Source organism: Phasianus colchicus, chromosome 4, assembly GCF_987193195.1.
Source record: "Phasianus colchicus chromosome 4, bPhaCol1.hap1.1, whole genome shotgun sequence".
Classification (NCBI taxonomy): domain Eukaryota; kingdom Metazoa; phylum Chordata; class Aves; order Galliformes; family Phasianidae; genus Phasianus; species Phasianus colchicus.
Genome location: NC_143439.1, coordinates 51,655,336 through 51,672,759, shown reverse-complemented (window position 1 = coordinate 51,672,759; position 17,424 = coordinate 51,655,336). Strand labels below are relative to the sequence as shown.

At 34.0% G+C, this 17,424-nt stretch overlaps 1 protein-coding gene across 7 annotated transcripts in view; it reads right to left on the bottom strand.

Moving 5' to 3' along the window:
* Positions 1-17,424, bottom strand: part of ARAP2 (ArfGAP with RhoGAP domain, ankyrin repeat and PH domain 2) — a 116,219-nt gene that overhangs the window by 82,556 nt on the left and 16,239 nt on the right. For all 7 annotated transcript variants that reach the window (XM_090139570.1, XM_090139567.1, XM_090139568.1 and 4 more), the window contains 5 exons: positions 13,888-13,973; positions 12,791-13,144; positions 11,068-11,137; positions 6,401-6,521; positions 3,392-3,573 (listed from right to left, as the gene is read on the bottom strand). In XM_090139570.1, the coding sequence (XP_089995696.1) occupies positions 3,392-3,573; positions 6,401-6,521; positions 11,068-11,137; positions 12,791-13,144; positions 13,888-13,973 (813 nt within the window). The remainder of the gene's footprint in view (positions 1-3,391; positions 3,574-6,400; positions 6,522-11,067; positions 11,138-12,790; positions 13,145-13,887; positions 13,974-17,424) is intronic.

Genomic DNA, 17,424 nt, shown 5'->3' with positions numbered 1-17,424 from the left:
TAATTCCTCACCCTTATCCCCAGCTTCTTTTCCAAAACGATCAGCGGCTTTTGTAACACATTAACATCACAACACCTCGGATTTAAGTAGCAACCACTGAACTGGCACTCAAGTTACTGCTCAGGACTCCTCATTAGTTCCCAGAATCTTTAGGCAATTATTTTACTTTCTACTCAACTTACATTCAAATTCTCTCCTTTCATATTGCTGCTAACATCACCCTCGACTCATTGATATTCACAATATTATCGCAGTGATACAATGAAGAATCTAACACAATGAATACTTGCACACATCCACTCCAGTAACTTTAGCCTAACCTCCTTTCCTTCAGATTACAAACACTGAGCATCTGATTTATCTTTCCACCTGTGCCATCCTTTATCAGTTCTCTACATTACAGAATGTGTTTAATTGATCATCTCCTGTAATACAGTGCTTGATGTTGCCCAGGTTTGCTTTAAATGCACTACTGGCATTAGAGAGGAAATGGAAATTAGGTACTATCTTACTGGTTCATTCAACATACATAAACATTCCCATCTGCCACTGAGCAAATCATTTCAATCTTTGACAAAACAAAAACCCTCTGAAATCAATGATTTCCAGCCAAAATGAAATAAGAGTTTTGTGGCGGTTTTGTTTTTTTTTTTTTAAATATGAAACAGATACTACTTCTCATACACAGCAGAATACTCATCATTATTCAAGCTTTAACTTGGAATCATGCATGGAGGGAAAAAGTTGTAAATAATCATGGCACGCAGCCATACATACTATTTCCCAGTCTTTCTATTTTGCTGTTTTCTCTAATACCCCATGTAAATGCATCAATTTTGGGATTAACCAAGGCAGAATCAAAAAATATCTCAAGTTATCTTTATCAAAGCCAAATTCCAGTGCAAACACTGTGACACATAGGCCCTCCCTGGCTTTAGCTCTACCAGAGAAGCTTGTATACACCCCAATGAAGTGGGTATTCTGGCAGACCAGGAAAGCATCTGTCACAGCCCTTCTGATGATCACAGAGGGGAGGTTATCACTGGCACCATCGCAGTAGCCTGACATTTCAAGCCAATGTTTGAGCTGTCATGAAGGATCAGATGACATGTTTTTATTTAAGCACGAATGATTTTGAAATAGAAATGGGAGTTTCAGCAAGTTGCAGGTTGAACAAATTGATTCTGTACGATCTATTTTTCACACCTGCTCCAGAGAGGAAGTTTAAGAAATTCACACTACATAGAGAGTCAGAGAAATTGATGGTTTCTTACTAGCACTATATCACTGCCAGAAGCTCAGGCTAACCTAATCACTTTTTAACTAGAAATGGGCCTGAGACATGATGTTCTGATCTCAGTCTGAACTTCACAAAGTTCATGTTGGTTACGTTAGGATTAGGCATTTGGCTTAGGATCTTCTCCACTTTTAACAATGAAGAAAGATCTTTTAAAGCACCAGTGGACTCTCCTCTATCAAGTTTAATAGAAATCAATAAATCAGCTTGATCTGATCTCATTTCAACATTGTAAGAAGTGTAAATAGGTGTCTTTTAGCTCTGCAGTTATAATAAACCCTTCTAAGTCTCTCTGGGAGTAGTTCTCTAGTAAGAATGTGAATTCCAATATGAGCAGAATTTAAGGACATCCCTGGATGTATTTGCTTGGTAATTAATGGCTGAAGCACAAACTTGAGACTGGGAAAGATTTGTAGAACATCAGAGCCCTCTACTGGATTAGAACTACATTACTGAGCATTTCTTTAATGCAGCAGTGAAAACAACACGTTTTAACTAAAAGTTGAAAAACACAAGAGGTACCAGGAGAACTACATTGCATGAAAGCTTGAAGACAGAAGCTTTTTTTTTTTTTTTTTTTTTATTTCCAAAAAGGCAGAAGTCATATAGTGAAGCAGACATTTCTTCAAATGGAGGAACTAACAAGAAACCTCTTAGGATCATTTGACATATATGGTTTTAAGTAAACAGGCTTTGGAGAGGCATTAGTTTTGCACCATTGTTCATAAATTTCATTCAAGGAGAAGGAAATGACAAGCTGACAGCGTGTATAAACTTCATGCTGTTCCAGGACTTTGTTTTGGTTTGCCTTCTGCTGCACTGCAGTTCTTGACCTGTGCAGAGCATCCATGTAGTAGAAGGGAATAAACATTTAATCAAAAGACTGTTTAAAGGCGTGCTTTCATGATTAGCTAAAACAAATGTGAAGTTGTAGATACTTAAAGGGCACAGCTGATACAGTTTACTAACAGCCTCCCCCAAGCAATAGATTCAACACACACAAGCAAAACACACAAAATAATAATTGAAAACACACGTGTAAGAGAAAAGTTTTAGGGAAGGGAATACTAAATACAGTGTTAAAGTATCTTAGATTAATCAATTTTCAACCTGAAAGTGAATGGATCTGGAACACTTTCTCCATACAGAAGAGAGCACAGTAGGTGAGGAAGTGAACAACAAAAGGACTAGTTACTGAGAGAACAATCATATTTGAAATAAGTATTTAAATAATATTTGAATTTGCAAGTACACAAATTTGAAAGAGCAAGGCATGCGATAGCACTTCCCCAAATCCTCGCCCTGGTTCCTACAAATCATGGGTTGCCAATTTCCTTACACAGAAATAGTACCTTTCCTGTAATAGATATTCTTCCAACATCTTGCACAGCGATCCATTGAGCTCCCATTTATACCCTTTATCTAGGTCTCCCTAGGTATCATCCTAGGGAATTCCACAATTAACTACATTACATTGTAATGTATTCACAACTAAACCAAACAAAAAATAAAAATATATATATAAAAAAAAACAAAAACAGCCAAACAACAACAAAAATACACAACCCTAGATTTGGGAGCCGGAATGTAAGCTACTTTGTGTTTTTTTTAATTCTGGATTTGTTTAATATATTACAGTGCACAACAAATCAATTGAGATTCTTAAAAACAAGGAACATTAATGTCAAACATTTAGATGAAGTGTCGTTTTAAATATGTTATGTATACAAGTACATTGGGGCATTTTATAGAGCACTGTACTACAGGAGGACAGTGAAAGTAGTGCACAAAATAAGCTGATTTAGTAGAGTACTTATGACACACACTTTTAAGAGTGAATTAATCCTACCCCCGCTGCTAACCTGTTGTGACACTCAAGGCTTTTCATTTCACCTCACTACATATTCATTTTTTTCATTATACAACAGGTATAAGGATACATCTCTTGCTTTTTGAAGTCTTTTGAGAATTGCAACAGTAACGTACTACATGAAAAAGGATATGCATTTATATTTACAAAGAACCATCAATTTCTAATGCCAGTTAAATCATCTTTTCAAGTATTCATTCACAAAAATCACATGAAAAATTTACCTGCTCATTTTTGCATATCCACACAGTATTCCCTTGAAGTAGAATAAAGATTTTGGCTTTGTATCCTTTCAGTTCAAGATATCCACTCTTCTCAGGAGCAACAGAAGTTCGAGACTGAGGGTTATTATCAGATTGAGATTTCACAGCATTGAGTATTTTATCAACCCAGTCATTCCTTTCTTCTAAACAAGGAAAAAAATTAGAGGTTATACGTTAAGCAACAGCTCCGCTTTCTACCATATTTCTTGTTCTTCCTACTATGCCTTGCTGGTTGATGGTATAACTACAGCATAAGAGATAACATCTACCTTGAAAAAGAGGTAGAAATGAAGAAAGCAACAAAAAACAAACATAAAAGAGGAGAGGCTAGCAAGGATATCCACTCAGGTACCTTCCATAAACAAACAAAAATTGAAAGTTATGAAAACATTAATTACAGTTTTCAAAAATCATGACTACTAATTCTTAGATGCTTAATTCAGAGAGCTTAACAACTGAGGTGGCATACAGGTAATATGTTCTTCATTTATTATTGATCGGGCAACAAGGAAAGAACTATGGGAAGTAATGTAAGCAAACAGTAGGGAGCCTAAATATCATCCATCACTGAAGAGAGAAGCCAACCCAAACATTACTCTGTTGGACCATGCTTTTATGCAACATTTGGCAATTCATAGACTATTCCATTAAGGTGTAGTGGTTAAGCTTGATATTGTCAGAGGCACTCGGTAATCAAAAAAATGTATGTTTGAATATGTTTTGCATGTGGTATTAGTTTAGTTTCACATTTGTAAGATCACAAGTAGGTGAAGTAATGAAGTTACACTCAGCCTCACACGCTATTCAGACGTTTCCCCAGACAAAGATCAATATACATTAAAACTGAATACACTGAATCAATTAGACATGCCCTACATTATGGAAACATAATGAATACTTCAATTCTTTGCTCTAACAGATTCAAGTCATAAAACATACAGGATATAATATATATCTGTACATGTTGTTCATGGCGCATCTAAAGTTGACATGATCAGTGCCCAGGACTGTAAAGAGGACCATCAAAACAATAACGTGCTCACTTCATAAATGTAATGTGAACAATAAGAAACAACAAATGAATTTAAGCATCCGTAAAGAGTTTGAAGAAGAGAAAGACAGCACCTGACAGACTAGCACACGGAAGGTAATTCTAGAGCTCCTCTTATCAAGTACAGATTTTGTTTTAAGACAACTGTTGTATTCTAAAGTCTCTTAAAGTAGTTTTAAAAGGTCATTGGAATATTTTGGTATAGATGATTACAAAATTAATCTGAAAGGTGTGTTTTGTTTTTCCTTTTAAATAATGTTTAATCCCAATTAAAATCTCACAGAATTTGAGCAGATTATGTTCTAATTCAGCACTATCACCTATTCCATTTTATCCTCCCCAATGACCCAAACTATCCAAAATGTTACACAATTTCCTCCTTGCTACTCAAAAAAATATTGTATTTCCAGTTTGCAAAACAAATTATCAGAGCACCAAAAGACAAGAAAACAAATACTATATTCTACAGATTATGGACTGACATTGGTATCAAGGGACACAAGTCAACAAAGGCAATGGCAATATTCTGTATTTTGATACTTCAGCAGAAATTAAAGCAAGTTGATATAGGAGGTCCACAGGATGAAATATGTATAGAATCCTCACTTCAAAATCTTTTAAAATAAGTGTTCTTGGAATAGTCCCAGAATAATATCCAATCATAAATTCACAAAAAGAATAGCATAAAGTGACAGTTTGTGCGCATACCAGTAAGCAAGCAAGGTTATTTACATAATTTACTATGAATACATCACCCACCATTGGATACAGAAAGGATCAAATTACTTGTACAATATCAACTTATATCCCTAATGTGACAGTAACAGCTTTATGAACACATCACCAGGTCCAAAGAGAGTTGCATAGCAAATGAAAATACAATTTAATGTATAAAAAGTGGCTGCTCTAAATTTTCTTTTTAAGTCAATATAAGCTATTAATGTTTTACGGTATTTAAAGATAACAGCTCATAAAGCAAATTATGGCCCTACAAAAAAAATAATGTGCTAAGACAGTTATGTTCTAATTTATAAAAATGATCAAATTTGTTTTGGAAGAGAAAGGCAAAAGCAATAAAAATAGACCTGCTTCTTAGCTAAGAGCATAAAAATGCCTGAACTGATTTGAGCCAGACCTGATAAGGATTTGTTCACTAATGCTGCACTCCTGTTGCAGCCTGCAGCAAATGTATACAACCAAGCTATAACCCATAAAAACGAGATTTGATAAAGGAAATGCTGAGAGACCCCTAGCTACAATGGGTCTGGCATGCAGTGCTGTAAATACATATTGCATGTCTCGTTTCTAGGTATTCCAGTTTCTTTGATTGTTTCCATAAATAAGTCATACATGCACTGACATTAATTTTACATATTACAGCAGTAGGGTAATAAGGCATTAGACTAAAAGGTGCACTAACTTCCTCTTTTTGTTTGTATTCTCTACCAATGTATTGCTGAAAATATTGTATAAGGCAGTAAATAAAAACAAACAAAAAATAATCACATTGTCTCTTATCACATCATCACATTCAAGCCATCAACTTCATCGTTGCTCTTCATCAATTTTATATCAAGTAGTGACTGAGAGCAGATGGCTGATAGTACACAGCCTGTAAAACCTGTTAGTGATATCTAATGAATGTCCAGAAAAATTCATCTTTGGAAATAATGGGAGAGGAGGCAGAAGGGCTGGAAAAGTGTTATTATTTTGATACTTTACAAAGTATTTTATTTCTTGTTAAAAAGATTATAGTTATCAATTGTTTTACTTCATGAATCCAAAACAGATGGATTCGAGAAATACCTTTTGCAATACAACAAAATCATACTTCATAATTTAATTATGATTTAATTTATCAGCAATGACTACATGGCCTTCAAGAAATCGTTAGAATTACATACATGTGTTGTACGTACCTTCTTTATCCACTCGGAAGACAAAAGTCCTATGGGATGTAACGATTTCAAATTTATTCTCTCCATGAACTCTAACAGATGCTATAGCAGAAAGTAGTATTATTCCCTTTGAGAACACTTCCTATAATAAAAACACAAAAGAAGCAGTTAATAGTTGTTAATAAATGTCTCCCAGGTAGTATTATGCACAGTGATGTTCAGGATGCTCACATTCTAAACTGTGCTGTGCTCCTTCAGCATTCATTATTAATAAAACTGCATCAATTAAGTAAACCATTTCACTATCCACACAAAGCCCACTTTATCGTTATGTGTCTACGCTCATATTCTGCCTTCTAAAATAGAAGAAAATCCCATAGTGAGGTATAATGCACATATGAAACATCAGTACAGAAGACATTTCATGACACTGCTATGACAAAATGTCACAGTCTTAAATTCACAATTTTATACCAAAGAATTGAGTATATCATCCACACACACACAATTGTAAAATAGAATCAAGCAAGAAAAAAAACTTTGCCTTCTCTAAGTAGAGTATTCCAGAGAATTTCTGAGTTCCTTTTCCCCTTCATTGTTGGCCAGTTAAAAAAAAAAAAAAAAAAAAAAAAAAAAAAAAAAAAAAGACCACCATGGATTTCATCCATTAGCATTCAATATAAACTTGAAGGCGGGAGGGAAGAGTGTTGGCAATTCCACAAAAATCCATTGTCTAGTCATTACTAATGATAACCTTGTAGCAAGTATGTGCTATTCTCTCAGATGAGATGAAAGTGGAATGGTCCCTCAAAAATATTATTTGACATCACAGTGACTTTTTCCAGAACTTCCTAATTTCCAGCTAGGAAACAGGACAACAGAATTTAAACAACAGCAACACAGGAAAAAAAAAAATGAAATGCTACTAGAACTTTCTCCAAGCAGATCACCTAATAAGCTGAAGGAAATACACAACACTTCACAAGTACATCTGAACAATTTCTGGATTACAGAGTTAACGCTGCTTCTCCTGTCACCAATGTGCTTTGATCAATTGGTTTTCTGACTAAGATAATTCAGATATACTGCTAAGATTTATGATCCAGATGCAGTAGTATTCCAAGAGGTAGCTCCCCCGTAAAGAATTTGTGCTGCAATAAATTTCCTTCTGAAGTATAAATTATTATAACAGACTTTACACAAGGACTGAAGGAATCAGTGTGAATGTTAAGCATGGAGGATGCTTTTTCCATTTACTGAGTTAAATATACCACCACTTTTCACCAAATTCATAGTCTTGCGTTGTTTCACTTCTAAACACTAATATATTTCAATGAATGCTGTTTGAAAAACTGATTTATTAAGAGATACAGACAGAGCAGATGTCACTTTAGTTACACCCAAGAACTATGTAATTCAGAATCAACTCAGTACCATACATGCATTTTTATTATGACTATATTTAGTTGAAGGCAGACTTAAACACAGCAATTTCTTATCTGTTAAAAGATACAGGTATCGTATCAACTACTGTTCCTTCACAATGAAAAAGAAAGCTTGCTACAGATGGTATTTCTAAAACTGTTCAGATACAACTATATTATGGAGTTTGCAGGCATCTACTGGTTGTATTTGGTACTGTAAGAGAACAATTAAGACAACTTCAAGTTACAGCTGCTTTATTCTACTTCATTCTGTCTCTTTTTAAGCTTAATATGATTCGGGTTTTGTTTTTTAATCATCCTTCAGGCACACATATTTTGATATACAGTTTAAACTATGAGAATTTCTCAGTTTTATTTCTACACTAGGTTCTCTTTCGCATGCAAAAACCAACACCTAATGCTAAAAGCTCCAAAAGATAAAGACAATACTCCAGACAAGAAACTAGGTGATTTAAGGAAGCAGAAAATAATAAAAAACTAAAAAAAAACAACAACCACATCCTTCCACAACAGAAAAAACATGACCTATTCCAAGAACAAAAGCGATTGCCCTACTTTGCAGTGAATTTCATTCTTCATTACATTCACATGCACCATAACCTAGCAAAACAAAGTTGTTTATATGAAAACTAAAGACTTTTCCTTAAGTCACTACTATATTTGCAAGGAATCCCTAAATGTTTTTACATTAAAACTTTCAATACAGTCAGCAGTTTTGCCTTACCAAATATATTAGATCAGCAAATTTCTGCTAAGAGGAGGAAGTAATGTAAAAGAAATACTATGCAAATTAAGTAACTAAAAAGAACTCTGAAGTGATGCCTTTTGTTCAGTTTGCTCTCACTTGATTTCACTACATTCTGTTATGACAAAAACCACACGAGATATTGCTCTCACCACATCAACTTGATTAGGACAATGAAAATAGAAGAAATAAGCATCATCACCAATTTGAACAGGTCAGGACAGATGCCCTTTTTTAAAAAAAAAAAAAGTTTTCTTTTTTTATGATTATAAAGGAAAGAAGAGATTGATATTGATTATAAGTTGACACACAACTAAAACAAGTTTAGAAAAAAAGTTAGAAAATTAAATTCAAATTATTCAGAGAAGAATTTATGCGAGCTAAGCACACATTTTCAGGAATATGGCCTTCTTTGTCTTTTCTCCCCATCATCCACTCATTTCACCATTGATTAGCCACACAGCACATTGCTTACCCAATGCAATCCCACAATGCACACAGAACTATGGGCAAACAATTGTGTTTTCCTCCAATCCATAAACATCTCCAAATGTTTTATGAGATCCTCAGCTCCCAGAATTTGCATCCAGAATCACAGTTCCCAGATAATAGGTTTTAGCATATGACTCATCAAGTTAATAAGTTGGACATATCAGTTTGTACAAGTTGAATGCACACACACCAAGCAGAGACACTTTCAGTCACAAGAGTGCAGTTTTTCACTCATGAAAAAAGAAAACGTTTACACAAGAGCCTGTAAACCAAGCCTCCTGAGAGCTCTTTACAGTCCAAACTACCACAAATATCTTCAAATAGAAGATGGAGTGTTGGAAGCTTTCTATGCAGCCCATGCTACGTTGAATATTCCTCTCAGCAGGAGTGATTTCTGTAATCTCTTGCAACAAACAAGCATATAACAAGTCCTGCTCTAGTGACCTCCATATAACTAGTAGCGACCCTCCAAAATAAATAAATCTCAACTTTAGATACAAGACTAAAAATTCTTTAAAATTAACATTTCTTTCCCTAATTATGCGAAAGAAGATATTAAGCAAATTCCAACGCTATTTAAGCCATTCTTAATCACCAACCTTGCTTTTCTGCTCCTTTAAAGTTCTGGCACGAATACCACAAAGAGGATAACATATTTTGTCCCTCCAATCCAAACATTCTCTTCATCTACATAATCATGTCTAGTAAGTGAAGAAAAATAAGCAAGCAAAAACAGGCTGTCTCATGTTCCTCATCAGCAGGCATAATGAAGCATAATGTAAATACTTCTTGCTCTTGTTCTCCAGCCCCTCAGGACATACTCAACCTTTTTCTACTTCAGTTCTCCCCCTTCATAATCTGCTGAAACAGTTCAACGTGTGCACATTATAAAAAATGTAGAATTCTTATTGGTTATCAACACCTATCATAATGAAACCCATATTACAACACAAAGCTGAATTTTCTTCCCAATTTAATATGCATCTTCAACAGGAAAAGCTACCCAGTGTTTTATACAATGCATGTGCATACAGCCTCATTTCCAACAAAAAATTTCCATGTTATACAATCATCTAACATTTTTGAGCTTAAGATGATCTGCATCTCTTCCAAAAGAAATTAACTGATCACAGAACAACAGAAAAGTAATTTTAAAGTCAGCTTAATTATGTTAAATAGATAAGAAAAAAGATAAAAGGAAAGCAAGGTTTAAAAACAGGTCTAAAAAAATGACGACTTACAAATCTATTTTTATGTCACCATAGCGATTGGATAGATCGATACAATGGGAAAGGCATTACAACAAATGTCACGACAAAAGGACTTGCACAATAGAAAGGTGCTATAAAGGAAGGGAAGAAGATTGCTCACTTGTATCAGAAGAGTCTAGGTTCACAAAGGAAAGCTTTACTAAGGAGGGATCTCCAGAAAGAGATCCTTCTCCAGTGGCAATCAGCCCTTAATGAGGTCTAAGAGAGGTGCAGCCAGGCTCCACACCTTCCGGTCACTCAGGTGAATTGCCTTCATCTGTGTTCCCAAGGCTGACCAGGTCCTAAAACATCCTAAACAGGTCCTAAAACTAAAACATCCACTGGACTTACAGTATTATGCTCATTTTGAAGAGACCCATTGTAATGGAAACTAGTCCTGCTGTTTGTGATTATTCCTAGAAGTCACACAGGAGAGACATTTATAATAAGAAAACAGATAGGCATAATGGGGTATTTTTTTGTTTTTATAAGGCTTCCATTCCAAATTTTTTCTCTCTCTATATATATACATATATATATATCTCATGCTGGGTTTCCATGACAAGACAGTTTGGAGCCATCACCAAAGTAACATTTGATCTCTTAAATGAGTTTTTCACTTCTTTGCTGTTCTGTAATAATGTTTTGTTCTAATATTTTGCAATTGAAAATACATTTAACATAAATGTTCATTTGCAGTTATTTCTAAATGTTGCCTACTATACACATGCATTTTGACCCAAACATGCCACTTACCTTTTCATTATTGTAATAAGAAATGCTGTCTCCATCAAATTTAACCCAGCGCTTCTGAAACATACGTTTGCTGTGAATCAAAAATGAATACAATTAAAATGGCAAGTTATACTGGCTTTTAAGAATGTCTCAAAAGGTCAAATCACATTTTGCTTCCTGTGTTTGGGCCTAAACTTTCTAGAAATTAAAATTAGTCCCTTTGAAGATTAGAACATTGATTTTAAAATAATAAGAATATCTGGAGACAAGAAGTACAGAATTAATGGAACTCTGTTATAAATCAGTGCCTTCATGTTTTTATCAGTCAAGTTTCCCCTCTCTTTCTCTTCCTCATTCTCATGTTCTTTATCATATTTGAAATGACAAAGGAAAAAGGAGCTTTCAATAATGTAATTTTGCTTTGACCTCACAGGTAAAGGATGAGAACAGACTATTTTTATTGGATACAAAGGAATATTCTTAATACAGAGCATACCTTAAAATGTTACAAGACATATAATATCACTTCCAAAAAGGGAAAGGTGAGAATCTAAAACGATCATCTCATTGACAGGTTGATAAGACAGACATCTCTGTTTACACCCTATGATATCTTTATTCATTAACCTCTCCCTAACACTCTCTTCCCTGACCAGTGAATAAATAACAGTCACACCAAATCATTCAACAAGTACAACAGAGAAATTCCTTTTCAATTTCTCTTATCAACTAGAGATAATTGACAAGAAGCTAATTAGATTATATCAGCTTCCTGTAAATTCATGCTGTATGAGATCCTCCTTTAAAAATAATATAACATAAACCTGAAGCAGCCCAGTATGTTCTTTAAAAATGTTGACTATAACTTGTCATCAAAGAAAGTTTCAATTCTAAAATCCAATAAACTATTTATTAAGGAGGAACAAGAGCCCACTCTTTTCCCAGTGCTATTTCTTCTCCTATGAATGGATGTGTCTAGTCTTGGATTAGAAGACTATGGTAGCTTACCAAAACTTTCATCATATCCCAGCTCTAGCTTAATTAATTTACATAATGTAAGTACAATAAATCAGTTTTCATAACCTGGAAAGGCCAACAGAAAATCTGTTTTCTATTGAAATGTCAGTAAACTTTGAGTTGATACAGAGAAGGATATGCAAACCTAAGTGCCCATTATTATGTAAATGAACTGAAAGGCTTCATCATTACTTAAAATTTCAGAGGACTGCTTGCATTCATATTCCTCCCACTAAAATTTAGGCATGTCAGTAAACTAAATGAGTCTGTATGCAGCACTGTAGATTTCTAACCTCAAATATCAACTTATATTCCCATGAGAATACATAACTCTAAAATCAATAAGATCTCCAGTCAAAGAAATAATGGATATATACCAAAATATAAATTGGTAAAAGAGTATTTCAGAATCAGACTTTGTTTTCACTTACTTTGTGGTCAACAGAGAATTATCAAAACTTTGTAGACTGAAAATATTACCACAAATTCATTCCATATTTTTCATGAGTAGACATCAACATTTTTAATATTTATTTCCTGAACATACCTCCTAAATAAATTTTAGAAGTAATACATCATTAAAAATTGAGAATTCAGAAGTAAATATCTATATTCTTGCAATAAAAGTAGTTCCCTTCTTCTTCCCACAAAAAATAATAGACAGTGACTTAAAGAGTCTCATGGAAACCCCTTTGCAATTATACAGTAATCATTGCAAATATCATACCCTTGAGGTGATAATTTATCCAGCCATCCTGCTTTAACCTTCTTTACTGATGATCCATAAAAGCAAGCATATGGTGCTATTGATTCATTTGCAATTGAAGTTTGAGCTCCATCAAATTGTTGAGAATCCATTTGTTCACTGACCAGACAATTTGATTCTCCACATTGGTTCTTACAGAATGATGAGTGGGTTTTGGTTTTATTTTTATTTTTCTTTGAAGAAAAAGAACATTGATCAACAATAGAATATACAGGTTCACTTTCCAAATCTTCTGCTGGTAATGATTTGTTTTCCTGAGACAAGGATTCATTTTTCACGCATTCCTTTGTCTTCTCATCTTGAATATTAAGGGAACTGGAAAGTAAAAGTACACTTTATTCTTCATTTATTGCTTCAATAAAGTATTACTTAGAACAAATGTTAAGACATACTGTAAATAAAATTTCACCTTTGTGATAACCACAGATTGATGCTAAATGCAATATATGCTCTAACTACAACCATAACAGAATACTTCTTTCTCAACAGGTTACTTTGGAAGGTAGAATTCCACAGAATTTTAAAATGAATCCTCCTTCCTCAGAAAACTAGCTTTATTCGTTTTAAAATTTTGGAGGACTGGCAATATCATCTCTTTCTTCTGTCTCTCTCCCTTTGATAGAAGCCAATTGCAGGCAGGAGTCTGAAAGGACAGATGAACTCCCATTTAGGAAAAACCATTGGCCCTTGCTTTATGACAGGACTCAAGAATGTTTTGGGAATTTTTTATTTTTTTAATGAATAGGCAGAGCATGAAAGTACTCAGACATTGTTATCTAGAAGACAAGAAAGCCAAATTTTATATTCCAGATGTTCTGAGGGATAAGAAATAAGACATCTTCCAAATTCACAAAAGATTCTGAAGCTTAGATTAGACAGTCTTAGGATAGTCACCTCCTATTGCATGAGGTGAAAGCTCAAATAGCAGAAAAGTATAATAGATAACAAGATACATAAATACAGTCTCTTGGTTTTTCAGAGTTAGAGCTCTAGTTATTACATCAGTAAATAACTCTAAATTTAAAACTTTAAATTTTTTGATAACTCCTATTGAATACCATATATTCCTGTTACAAGAATATTCTTCAGACATTTCCAAATCTGATTTATTTTCACAAGCCAGGAATTCATTCCTATGACGTTCCTAGAAAAGAAATAAGCCATAACAGACGTGTGTAGCGAAGTAGTAAATAATGTTTAAATTATTCTAGACATAAATCACACCAACAGACCAAGTGGCAAAGTTATCCTTTTCCAAATTTTCATGTAACATGCATCTGAAAAACCACGTTTCAAGACGTATTTTATTTACAATATCTCCATTTTAATTCACATAAATATATTTGAGCATAGTCCAAAATGCTAAAAAAAAAAAAGTTAAAGAACCTTAGTGCATAGAAATATTTGTACCTTAGTTATTCCTGAATAACAGTTGAGTATTTTCTAAGCTCAAGAGCCACATGTTGAGTGCCTGATAAGTATACCATTTTGATTTGCTACTTTTAGCCTATGTTTCATGTTAATATTTCTCTAAATTGAACATACAATGTTTACAGTAGATCAAAGACAAAATACAGGCAAATTTACATTCCTACATTAAAGCTGAACTCAGTCATATCTAGCATCTTCTTGCCACCCTTCTTTCTAAAAGACATGTTTATTCATGTTTGTTTAGAAATCTTTATGACACATTACTTGTAGTGTACAAAATATCAAGGTTAACATTGCTTAAGAACATTACACATCACACTTCCTACTTCGCACTTCCTAAACTTGATCTGACAATCATACTGTATTACTAATCTTCTCAACATCTTTCTTCCTTTAAAAAGGGGAAAAAAAAAAAAAAAAAAAAAGATAACTTAAAATGAATATCTTCATGCTTTATGATCGAAACATTTTAATTTACTCATTTAAGCTTTGAAGTGTGTGTCATAAAACTGAAGACGACAGAAAAAAATTGGGTAAGCTTTCACAACTGTTACCATTTGTTTTCTGAGAAACAGCATCTCATCCTATGTTTGATGATTTCACCTGTGCAACATGAAATGATAAGATTACAAAAACTGAGTATGTGTACACTACAGCAAAAACTGAGGAAATCACTGGCTGCTGATAGGACAACCTTTGGTGAACACTTTGCCTTTTTCTGCCAGTCACATACATTATGAACAAGAAACCCCACCACCACATACCCCACACTGTTAACTGCATTATAGTGCCACAGATTAGACAATAAATAAACAAACAAATCCCCCACATTCCTACATCATGCTAACAAGAAAACTCAAAAGCAACTTACATACTGCTCATGAAGTGCTTAAAATTCCTCTCATAAAACAAGGGGAAGTGGCAGAATCCCATTTTTACAAATAGCCAAGAGACAAGTACTTCAGTACTTGGCCAAGTGAACTGAGGGGGGTCTGGGAACTTACAAGAGATATCAACAAATACATTTCTAGAAGAGTTTAAAACATGGAAATCCACAAATGAAGAAAGGTTGTGGGGACAGACAGTACTGTTCACTCACAAAAAACACAGACTCCACACAAATTAAAGAAGAAAATCCATGTGTTGGTTGCAGGATTATTCTGCAAGATGCTCAAACTCAAAATGAGACAGAACTCCTATCTCCCACCTCCCGTAACTCCAAAATATTACGCAAAGGTAGGGAGCCTTTTCTCCTGCAGTCACCTCTGTAGAAACAAGTATTTCTTAAGAGATATAACACAGGAAGCACACATGCTTAAGAAAGATACTGGGCTTCTAGATGGCAGACAGATGGAGCTGCCTGCTGGCAGCTCTGTATAAAACCTTTTTTTGATCAGGAAGTAATTCAAGTTCATTATTGTTTAAAAGGCTTTTTTGTCAGCCAATTTTGCTAGTCAAAATGAAAAGTGAGGAAACCTGAATACTAAGATGAGTATTGGGACTACTGTCATATTATATGCTACACATCACTCATGATCTACTTGAGTGGTTTGTTCTCAATCTTTAGTTGAGACATGCTCCTTAGTCTTCTACTGAAGGCAATACAGTTTTATAACAGAGTCTTAATGATAAGAATTCCTCCTCTTAAAATATTAAGTCTTCCTTGTTTTAAAGTTCTAAGATTTGTAATCTAGCCAGCATTCCACAGTATCACAATGCTTAAGAGCTCACATGGATTATTTATCTCAATATGCATGCTTAACCTAGTCTAAGAATTTACAGCAGGAAATGAAAACAAACTTAAGAACTTAGAATTCCTTCACTGAAAAAGTGATTTCTAATATACTTCACTCTTTACTTGAACACAATAGAATTTCAGCTGTGAAGTGTTAGGATTTTTTCAATTTAAAGTGCTTTTTTTAATTAATATAAAAGAAAAATGTTCCTTCCTCAGGTTGCCCATTAGGGGTTTCTGCTTCTAGCTGCCTTTCTTCCTCACTTAAGTCTAACTGAACTTTCCTTATGTCCTTAATTCCCTGTTCTCTCATGCTGACTTATCTCTAGTCTGCTGTGACTCACTGCTTGTTTCTACAGACACTCCCCTTATAAAGTCTATAGAAGCCTTTCTTTAGTTACACCAATAAAAGGAGAAGAAAGTTAATGGTCAACTTCTAACCACTTCGAACAGGCTTCCTTTGGTCACTATAACAATTTGATGTCTTCTTAAATACAGATGAACTATGTTCTCATGTGAGGTTGTCTTTTAAAAAATGAAGCAACAATTACTAAAATCTCAGTTACTTTACAGGATTGGCTAAACTTCTTTATTTGTTCCTAGGATATGTGATACTTACTGGAAAAATAGCTGCAAATTAAACATATCTTTGGACCTCTGCTTAACAACTTTGCTGTATGACCTTAGTCTGCAATTACATTCTAATGCAAGCAAAATCAACTATGAAGTTTCCAACTAGCATGTGATAAATGTAACTCAAAAAAAACTTTTTACTTACATGAAAATGATAATTAAAATCCAAATCTTCAGATCAGAGAAAGTACATTGTAATACACTGCATTAATTGAGATTCTACAACCAGCAGAAATAGCAATTCTATTTTGAGCTGTTAATCTAACTAAATAGCACAATTTGGTTCTTGTCTTTTTTTTTTTTGTAGTTGATTTATTTTAATATTTGGTGCCTTTGGAAGAAAAATTGCAGACAATCTTCCCAGATGTGCTTTATTATAACCAACTATTTCAAGAAAAAAAAAAAAAGGTAAGAAATAACAAGGCTAGAAAACTTATCTAGAAAAACTGCTTATGCAATTAAACTAATTACAAAGAAGTTCAAATTTGAATTTGTAAAAGGCATTTTAATAACTAGCATAGACAAGACTATGCAGCAGAAAACAAAAGTTTAGAAGTAACTTTTTTGCACATAACAAGAATTAGAAGGAAAAGCCATGAATTTATGCCCACCTCTTTAAAAAGCGAACCCTGAAAAACTAACAAAAAAACCCCACACAACACAATTCCAAAGGAAAGAAAGTACGCATCAAAACGAAAGATCATTTTTATGCTTTTAAAAAGCCTCTCATTACATGATGCAATTTGAACGGTTTCATTTCAGTGCTCAATTTAGTCAACAGTTTACAACAGTTGAA